The 10,434-nt window shown below is 51.0% G+C and overlaps 1 protein-coding gene across 1 annotated transcript; it reads left to right on the plus strand.

The window, feature by feature from the left end:
- The first annotated feature begins 1,943 nt into the window (after window positions 1–1,943).
- On the plus strand, window positions 1,944–6,534 carry NDUFAB1 (NADH:ubiquinone oxidoreductase subunit AB1). The gene is made up of 5 exons (XM_073361642.1): window positions 1,944–2,138; window positions 3,323–3,442; window positions 4,123–4,210; window positions 5,683–5,794; window positions 6,377–6,534. Exons 1-4 carry the CDS (start codon window positions 1,986–1,988, stop codon window positions 5,772–5,774), a joined length of 453 nt encoding a protein of 150 aa, XP_073217743.1. The 5' UTR covers window positions 1,944–1,985; the 3' UTR covers window positions 5,775–5,794; window positions 6,377–6,534.
- The last annotated feature ends 3,900 nt before the right edge of the window (window positions 6,535–10,434 follow it).

Consider the following 10,434-nt stretch of genomic DNA (forward strand, 5'->3'; position numbering starts at 1 on the left):
GGCAGCTGAGTGGGGCTTTTGATGATCTAAAATTTGGATTTAAGTACCTAGGTGGCAGCTGGAGAATCTAATCTCTCTTTCATGTGTTATAATATATATTCTTCTTACTGTATTTTTCACTCCATGCATGTGATGAAGTGGGTTTTTCCCATGAAAGTTTATGCCCAAGTAAATTTGTTAGTCTCTAAGGTGCCACAAGGACGACTGGTTATTTTTGCTGATACAGACTAACACGGCTACCGCTCTGCAAACTAATCTCTTTGTGGATCTAGCACTGTAGCTGATTCTGATGATGCTTTTAACTGGTGGCCAAACTGCCCCACCAGCCACCCATCTCCTCCCTCCAGAGGTGCATGGGGCAGAGGCTAGGAGTGAGCCTAGAAGCGCTTAGCTGGGCTGGGGCTTGTTGCACCAACGCAAACCCCTGCAGTAGATGTGCTTTGCGGGGAGGGGCTGGTGTGAAACTCCCCAGTGCAGGCAAGATGCAGCCTATGTAATCTGTGCTCCTCTCACCCTTGCTCTACCCCCCGCAGACTGTAGGTTCCTGAGAGAGGGCCTGGCCCCTCAGGAGCAGGATCCCTGCGGGGGGGGGGGGCGGGGGTGTAATGCAGCCCCTGGCCCCAGGGGAGCAGGATCCCTGGCAGTGGTGTAATGCAACCCCTGGCCCCAGGGGAGCAGGATCCCTGGGGGTGTGTGTGTGTATAATGCAGTCCCTGGCTCCAGGAGAGCAAGATCCCTAAGGGGTGTGTGTATAATGCAGCCCCTAGCCCCAGGGGAGCAGGATCCCTGGGGGGGGGGGTAATGCAGCCCCTGGCCCCAGGGGAGCAGGATCGGGGGTGTGTGTGTGTAATGCAGCCCCTGGCCCCACGGGAGCAGAATCCTGGGGGGGGGGGGTGTAGGGCAGCCCCTGGCCCCAGGGGAGCAGGATGGGGGGGGAGACAGCCCCTGGCCCCAGGGGAGCAGGATCTGGGGAGGGGGGGGTGTAGGGCAGCCCCTGGCCCCAGGGGAGCAGGATCCGGGGTGGGGGGATAGGGCAGCCCCTGGCCCCAGGGGAGCAGGATCCGCGGGGTGTGTGTGTGTGTGTGTAGGGCAGCCCCTGGCCCCAGGGGAGCAGGATGCGGGGGGAGAGGCAGCCCCTGGCCCCATGGGAGCAGGATCCGGGGCGGGGGGGCGTAACGCAGCCCCTGGCCCCGGGGGAGCAGGATCTGGGGGGCGGGGCGGGGGGGCGTAACGCAGCCCCTGGCCCCGGGGGAGCAGGATCTGGGGGGCGGGGCGGGGGGGCGTAACGCAGCCCCTGGCCCCGGGGGAGCGGGATCTGGGGGGCGGGGGGGGGGCGTAACGCCGCCCCTGGCCCCGGGGGAGCGGGATCTGGGGGGCGGGGGGGGGCGTAACGCCGCCCCTGGCCCCGGGGGAGCGGGATCTGGGGGGCGGGGGGGCGTAACGCAGCCCCTGGCCCCGGGGGAGCGGGATCTGGGGGGCGGGGCGGGGGGGCGTAACGCAGCCCCTGGCCCCGGGGGAGCGGGATCTGGGGGGCGGGGGGGGGCGTAACGCAGCCCCTGGCCCCGGGGGAGCGGGATCTGGGGGGCGGGGGGGGGGCGTAATGCAGCCCCTGGCCCCGGGGGAGCGGGATCTGGGGGGCGGGGGGGGGCGTAATGCAGCCCCTGGCCCCGGGGGAGCAGGCAGGACCGGCTCTAGGCACCAGCAAAGCCAGCCCGTGCTTGGGGGGCACAAGTCGGGGCAGCGCCCCCCCCCACACCCCTCTGTGGGGTGCGCGGCTCGGGCAGTTGCTCTCGGAGCCTGGGGCGGCAAAAAACCCGGCGCCGCCCCGGGGGCAGGACCCTGGCGAGGGCGCGCGACGCCGCTCCCCGCCCCCGCGCCCGCCGGGCCGCCAGGGGGCGCTGCCGGGCGCGCCGCCCCGCCCGCCGCGCGCGGGGCATGCCGGGATATCCGCGGCGCGCGCGGCGCATGCTGGGCAGCAGGACGCCATGGCCGCCCGTGTCCTGTCGGCCTGTGTCCGCCGCCGCCTCCTGCCCCGGCTGCCCCCGCCCGCGGCCCGTCGCTCCGGCCCCGGCCTCGCCCCCGGCCCCGCCGCGCTCAGCAGCCGCCGGCCGGCCGCCCGCGCAGCGCCGGGCCCCCAGGTGAGGCTCGGCCCGCGCTCGGGGTCAGCGGGGCCGGAGCCTGGCGGGGCCCCGGGACGCGCCGCGCCCGCCCCCCCCGGCCCCCCCCGCGGCCTCCCCGGCTGCGGAGCCGCGCGGCGGGCGGGGCCGGGGGCGCTGGGAGCTCCCCGGCCAGAGGTGACCCTGGGACCGCCCCCGCCGCGGGGCTAGGCCGGGCCCGGCCGGGGCGCCCCGGGTCCGAGCTGCCCGGGGCTTGGCCGCGCTGGACCCGCGGCGCCGCCGGCTCCAGCCCGGGCTCGGCTCTGCTCGGGGTCTCGCCGGCCCGACAGGGAGCCTGGCAAGGCCCTTCCCGGCCGCAGGGCAGGGCAGCGAGGGGGTCCCAGTCGCCTGGCCCGCCGGAGTTGCCGTGGCTCGCCCCTGGCTCGTGCCGGCAGACGTGATGAGCCCCCCAAGCGTTCGGTGTTATAAGCCGGGCCCGCAAGTGCCAGTGATGAGGGTAAATTATCCCCCCCTTGCCGGCGGCGGCAGTTCCAGCACCATCCTCTGAAGCGTCCGGTGCTGACCACCGCTGGGGACCCGATACTTCTCCAGATGGATCTCGGGGCTGGCCCATGTGCTAGTTCCCATGTTCCTAGGTAGAGCAGAGACGGCTCCACTTTCCAACTGTGGGCAGTGTGGCTTCTCTGTCCCTAACTCCCCTGTGCAGGCCCCCATGTCATGGTTGTCCTCTCTTCTGGCTGGCAGGAGCAGAGGCCTGCTCTGTCCAAGAGGAGCTTGTTCGAGCATGCTGCTGTTTCCCTTTCTCCCATTTGGGGTTGAGCCTGCTGCCTGTGCCTGTCCTGATGGCTGATTGTGGAGTTCTCTTATCACAGAGAACTCATTTCAGAGGGGTAGCTGTGTTAGTCTATGTCAGCCCAAAAAATAAGGAGTACTTGTGGCACCTTAAAGACTAAGACATTTATTTGGGCATAAGCTTTCGTGGGCTAATTGTCTACCACCTTCAGAGATTGCCTGGACAGGGTTTTGTCCAGTATACAAAAGGGAAGGTATAATTCTAATAGAGAGAGTCCTGCCTCAGAGTCAGACTGGTGCAGTGCACGCCCCTTCATTCTGAGGGACTCTGTGAAAGATCTGTTCATACATGTTGTATTTATGCGCAGATTGTCCTGGAGGTTTTGTAAGGAATTCCTGTGCTTTTCCTGTAGGTCTCTGGTACGTTACAGTTGTGTCGCCATTATTCAGACTTGCCACCTCTTACTCTGGAGAGTATCAAGGAGCGTGTTCTTTATGTCTTGAAGTTGTATGATAAGGTAGATCCAGAAAAGGTAAGCTGTAGACACTGTTTCAGTTCAGATGGCCCATTTTTCAGTAGATGGAGAAAAACAGTTATGGTAACAAGTGGAGTTGCTCCTCCACGCCACCATAAAAGAAGGGGGACCCAAACCTGTCTGTGTGTGCCTTGCAGAAGGATACAGTCTGTAATTCTACAGCATGGGGGGGTAATTCTATAGCATGTATGCACACAAACTGATATGCTATAACAGATGAGTGGTGACAAGGTCCAGGAAGTTAAGGCTTTTGGATTAATAAACCAGGTCAGCATCCAGGGGCAGTCAGGAAACAGGAAATTCTGTTTCTCTGAACAGTTACTGTTAATGGAGCAGTTTTTCATCTCAGGAAAGATGTTAAGAGATTGCTCAGTAGTCAAATTGCCCCTTCATATGTTAGCTTTTCTTTTCTTTAACAGAAATTAGTTATTTTGAAGTCTTGATAAGCCTTAGTTATGTGGATAATGACGTGTTGACTAGATAGCGGAGAAATTCGTATCTCTTCAGTTAAAAAAAATGTTTGGCAGAGGGACAGTAAAGGCCAAAATCACCAGGTTTTCTGGCATCTTTAGACAGTAAACTCCAAGTGGAGGCACATCCGGATATTCTAACTTTTCCTACCCTAGTGAAATGACTGCAATCCGTTTTATTATATTTTTGTTTGGCTTTTCTCCCAGCTCACAGTAACTGCCCACTTCATGAAAGACCTGGGCTTGGACAGTTTAGATCAAGTGGAGATCATCATGGCCATGGAAGATGAATTTGGTAACTGAAGTTTGTGATGTCTGTTCTCCCTGTCCTTCCCTACAGAGTGGAAGGATTGTTCAGTGGTTAGGGGGCTAGCCTAGGACTTGGGAGAACTAGCTTCAAAACCTGCTATACCACCAGCTTGTGTGTGACCTTTGCAAGTCGCTTAGCTCTGCCTCAGTTCTAATCTGTACAATGTGGATAACATTTTCCTATCTCCCGGTGGTGGTGTGAGGATAAATATACTAACGACTGTGAGATGCTCAGCTGCTATGGTGATGGGGGCCATATAGATATTTAAGAAAGACAGATCTGCTGTTGTCTTGAATGGCCCCTGAAATGTGCTTACTGCAAACAAAAATCTTAGTTCTTTTATTTCCATAAGTTCAGTATGAATATTTAACGTTGACTAACTTCCACAACCCAAAGAAAGCTGTTTCACTCTCAGTGAGCAATGTATCTCTAACTCTCAGGGATTTACATTTTATCACTGTGGCTTCTGCACCTCCTGTCTAAAGTGTAAATTAAAGCTTCCATGGCTTCAGTGTAAAGCAGTTTGGTGCATCTTCAAGTCTCTACCTCAAAACTTTCCTTGGGAATTAGCTGTAGTGTGGCATGGCTAGGAGCCGACAAAGCATTCAGGGTAATGAAACGCAGATGAGTACTCCACACATTTCATTTTGCATCAAGACTGCTGTCCAGTACATCCACCATTCTCTTCTGTGTGCTCCGCATGTGAGAATTGTATTAGACTTCTCCAAACTTAGCTTCTAACAATTCTTTAATCTTTTCATCTGCATATAAATGCCAATTGTGTAAAAAATAAACTGTAGTAGAACATATACACTTTAATTGGAGGTATTCTGACTTGCACATTGCCCAGATATATTTAGTCTAATCACTGCACTTGTTTACATTTGGCAGGGGGGTTAACTTGCAGCTAGCAGGACTAGAAATAGAAAAGCCAGAATTTTCTAGAAAATGTTGTAGTGATCAGTTCTACTGTTTCAGGTCCCAGCAGGCTCTAACCTGGTGAACTTTGTAGAATTTTTAAAAGCTACTTGCTGTAATGACACTTGATAGACTGTGAAACAAACTGGTGCTTTGGGTTGTCCCTTGCATGTAACTAGCCCACTGCTTTGCCATCTCACAGCTATTGCACATCAGAGTTAGTTTCAGAGCTCTGGGGCTCCAGTAGAAGCTTGAGCTGTGCTGGGAAGGGCACTGACTCTGTTAGTGAGGCTTCACAATCTGTAGGAACTGCTAGTTCTGCCTGATGCCTCTTGCATAAATTTCTGCTCCTGGGTAAGGCACAGCAGGCTTTGAAACGCAGCTTGAGTAATCAGAGGTGCCAAATCTATGTCTGTGCTGCTGACCACTGCCCGTGTGTTGCCCACAGAGCCAAGGCACAGGCATCTGAGTTTGTATTATGATTTCTCTCTTTCTGCTGTTTCCACTATTACAAGGTAAGCATGTGCTCTCTCTTCCAGGGTTTGAAATTCCTGACACGGAAGCAGAAAAGCTAATGTGTCCACAAGAGATTGTAGATTACATTGCAGATAAGAAGGATGTGTATGAATAAAGACATTTCTTTGAAGCAGAGTAAGTAGAAACTTACTTTTATGTAAGTAGCAATAATGGCCAGGCAGAGTAAAATCAGCATGGAGTCGCTGGAGATGAGAAATACCTTCCTTCCTATGCTGTATAATTGTAGTCAATGCTATGTCATAGGCAAGGTGTTGAGATGGGATCTAGCCCAGATTTTGGTGGCAGATGGCAAGTCTGTTGTCATGGTGAAATGAGCTTGTTGCCTCAGCCCAGTTCCCAGCTGTATACATCAGGGGAAAATACCAGCACAAACTGGTCCCCTTGTTGCAGTCCCAGTGGAGTGTCAAGAACTGAATGCTGCCTATGCACCCCTCTCTCTGCACATCAGGACTGAGGGGCATGGCATGGCAGTGTGGGGGAAGCATGCACAGCTGCTCCTGCTCCTTTATCTGTGCCATGAATGGAGATGGTAATCTCACCAGAGCTAAGGCCCTGTCACTGACTCCCTGGCTTCCTTTGGCAGTGCTGTTCCATGCTGGTCATGTGTCCTTGTCAGTTCCCTTTTATTGAACATTTTATTTTACAAGGTAACTTTTGAGCTCTGAAATACCAAATCTGTGTGGCTTTTTTTAACAGGAAATTCTCTCTATCGTGAAGACTGGGATTATATCAGCGGTTGTGTGAATGTAAGCGCACATTACTGTACCATTGCTGCAGTGGTTCTGTTGGACATTGTATTTAACGTCGTCTAAATATGTATTGGTCTTTAAAAAAATAAATATATAAGACCATTATTGTCTTGTTGATTTTGTTCTACAATCCTTTTGTCAATGGTCCAGATTAATTATTTTTAATGTATAAATCTCCAGCAATTCTTAAAGTTCTAAATCTTTTCTTTGGGAAAATGTTATGGCTCCTAAAGATTTAGGTAAATGGCAGGCCATGCTATAACTATTCTAGGCCTTCAGCATCTGGGTTCAAGGTAGCTCCTCCAAAGTCTTGGAAAAGCTCTTGGTGCATATCTTCAGAAAACTGTACAAGTGTAGTGTCACCGTGCATTTGACTGCTAGTCCCATGGCTCTGGGTTTATTCTGCTGCTTGGGATGGCCTGTGGATCCCTGTCCTGAGTCTCTGTGACTGATCTTAGCTGATACTAAAACAGCCATGGTACCAAACAAGGTGTTTAAAGTAGTTGGTCTTGCACAGAAAGCTCCCATCTTCCCATTGCCCCCGTGCAATGTTAAATAAGATGCTTTACTAAGCACAGTTAGGATGCAGTAGTTTAAGGTTAACATCCTGTGCCTGGCAGTGAAATTCAAATCATATCCCCCTGTTTTGTAGAACTATATGTATAAAGACTTTATGATTTCTAACCCGTACTAGAGGGCTTCAGCATGTGCTCATAACAGCTTTGTACGAGGTCTTGTCCAAATCCAAGCCTGCTGCCTGTATGTGACAAAAGCATCTCTTAAGTCGGGCCACATAGACTATAAAGAATACAATGACTCACTGAATAGGGGCTGCGGTTGGCACTAAGACCACTGTAGGTAACCCTGTAATGAGCCCACAGTTTCAGAATGCCCAGAGATGGGCCTTATACTATTGTCTGTACAATTTGTTTTAAAATTGGCTTATTAAAAGAACTTGTACTCTCTACTTCCTGAGTGATCACTTTCCCTTTTATGGCTCGGTAAGGTCAGTATCTGCTTTCTTTCCCATAAACCCAATTCTTTCCCACTGTTTAATGTGTTTAATAAATAAACTTGTGTTAAAAGTAAATGTTAGTTTCAAAATGATTGTACTTACCTGATAGAAAATAAAGGGATTGATTTTCTTGCTACTGAAATGCAGAATAGGATCAGTGCTACTGTAAACCTAACTAATCTCAGCATGAGGGGCTTGTTTTAAATCTCTCCCAAGACAGAGCTGAACGTTATTGCTGGACACTACATAGCTTTCTCCTCTGAGCTAAGAACTGCTTTTATCTCTCACAGGGGCACCACCAGGCTGAGAGCCAAGAAAGCGTCATCTGATTATATATTTTCCTCTGAAATTCAGGATGGTAGGCGGCTGGAAAATATACTGGAGCCTACGCCTGCCCCACATGGGTTCCTTAACTGTGTAGGTGTTTATTTTCACAGCTTGCTATCTCAAACTGTATTTCAGCTTTACAATTCTGTGTCGGACTGAACTCTCAGCCAGCTGGGAGTTGCTCTGCCTGAAGTTGGTTATGGCTCAAACGGCATCTGTCCCCTGAAAGGGTTGTTGAAGAGACGAAGGAATTTTACAGTTACAGAGGGCCTTTCATTCCAAAGCACTTCTCTAACTAGACTGCGTACAAGGACATGGCTTTACTGAAATGCAGCCACTTAGAGGGCAGCAGCTGTTTAACAAACCATCCTATGTATGGGGTTTAGGACAGAAGGTGAAGGAAGCAGGCTCCACCTGCAACTTCAAGGGGAATTTAGAGAAGTGGAATACAGTGAGCCCAAATGGATGTTACCTAAGGCACATATGCCAGCGTTCTTATCACAAGGCATGAAAATAAAAAGATTGGCAGCAGCTGTCCTACAGCTGTGACAAGTCCTGTTTGTAGCAGTCTGCCTTCCAGCACCTGGGATTAAATCTTTAGCTCATATACAGCTAGATCAACACAATCTGTAATGACTGTTCCCTAGTGGCAGGGAAGCTGCATGTGCTGTACCTAAAATGGTCCTCATAAGCCAGTGCCTGCTTAAAAGCCCCTGTTATCAGGACCAGTGCTGGGTCTATGGTATAATGGCTTCAAGGGTCTCACCATGCATTGGTAAATCACTGTTTGCGGTGGCTCCAAAATGGTGCCCCTGCATCACCACTCTTGCTTCCTTTAGATGGCGGTGTTTTCCTTGGATGTTTCCTGCCCAGCGGCTGCCTCTGCGTAGCAGCTGAGATTACAGCCAATGAAAGTACAGGGGTTTGAGCAGCTCATTGCCAACAGATGTGTAACTGCCATTGACTTCAGTGAAGGGATAATCAGGTTCTAGGAGTGTTTGAGGTTTGGCTATGTCAGGGTCTGCAAGGAGGAAGCTGTCTGATACGTGGGCAGACCACCCCCCAGGCATGCTGCTCCCTAGTTCAACACCCCCCTGCGCTCTGCCTCAATATACTTTCCCAACAGCCCCCCTCACCTCGCTGTCCTTGGCCTCAGTATGCTATTGAGCTGATGGCAGCCTTCAATTTAGATCTAATATGACCAGAAAATGTATTTTCAACACTGTGTTGTGTGAGTCTGTATTACAGAAACATTTGAGGGACTAGATGGCTCTGGGAATGATTGACAGTGGACATTACGTATTTTGTTTGTACTGGTCTGTGTATGTTATCTCATAATACAGGAGTGAGGGGATTTCAAAGGCAACCAATTTCAAATGGATAGAAATAAATACTTTTGCACGCTACGAAATTAACCATTTCCACAAGCTATGGGAGGTGAATAATGCAAGGGGATTTTAAAGAACGAGTGGGTGTGTACATGGATGGCTAATCTCAACCACAGTGCTATTAGACAGGATACACTTCAGGACTTTAACTCCTCACACTTTGTGGGATAAACTAACCTGAAGTTTGGAAATAAACTTCCCCCAGGCAGGTTATTCTATAACTGTCCGATAGGGGGTTTCTTACACCTTCCTTGAAAGCATCTAGTGCTAGCCAGTGTTGGGCACAGGAAGCTGGATCCATGGGCGACGGTACAGAGATGCCTACGTTCCAGTGGAGAGCCGACAACCTTGTCTGTATTCGGTTTTTTAAACTGATTGAGTTAAACTGAAACAAAATATTGTGTGGACACTTTAAATTTAATTTAAACATTGGTTTAGAGCAATTTAACACAACTCAGTGCCCACACAGGGTTTTGCACCAGTTTAATAAAATTGGATTTTAAACAGAGTTAGAATTTGACTAGTGCAGTTCTGAACAGAGACAAAGCCTACCCTACCACTGATAAGAAACGTCTACCCCCTTCACAGCTGAGGCTGCCAACAGGACCTGGGTGCTAATGGACACTTGGTGCTGCACTGAGATCCCCACATCGTTTTGCAAGGGGCCACTGAACAGCTATCAGATGGTAGCAATTTTCAGTCCCCTGGAAGCTGGTCTGCTTTTGGGTTGGCAACAGCTGTAGGTGGAAGAGTTCACAGCCCACTGTCAAGCCCCTCAGCTGTTCCATGTTAGTTGAAGTGTCAGTTTGCAAAACCTAATGTCTGGTCCTGCTGGAATTAGTTCTTTAGGGAGAGGCATTTGCTGGAGCAGAATGTGAGGTAAATGCTAAGCACCCCACCAAAATGATACTAGATTGCTAGTGGGTGTGTTTTGTGTTGCATCGCAGGGGGCTTTCTGCCGTGGACAGTGTGTGTTGCTCCTGAAGCCCTAGCTCCCAGAGTCAAGTGACTATCTCATTTTTTAACAGTAAGTTTCTAGGCTTCTTGATTGTAAATAACATCTTGAAAAATGTGACCCGAATATACCCTCATGCCTCACACTAGAAGGCAAATAAAGATCTCCACACTTATATATAAAAATCATGACTTTGGCGGCCTGATTTATGATTTTGAATAGCTGCATTTGCCATTACCGTGCATCTTAACCTGCATTTGGCTCTTTGTATGCATTAGGGCAATCTATCGGGGTTTTGCATCTAGGTGTTTCCACAGAGT

This window comes from Lepidochelys kempii, chromosome 10 (assembly GCF_965140265.1).
Source record: "Lepidochelys kempii isolate rLepKem1 chromosome 10, rLepKem1.hap2, whole genome shotgun sequence".
Classification (NCBI taxonomy): Eukaryota; Metazoa; Chordata; order Testudines; family Cheloniidae; genus Lepidochelys; species Lepidochelys kempii.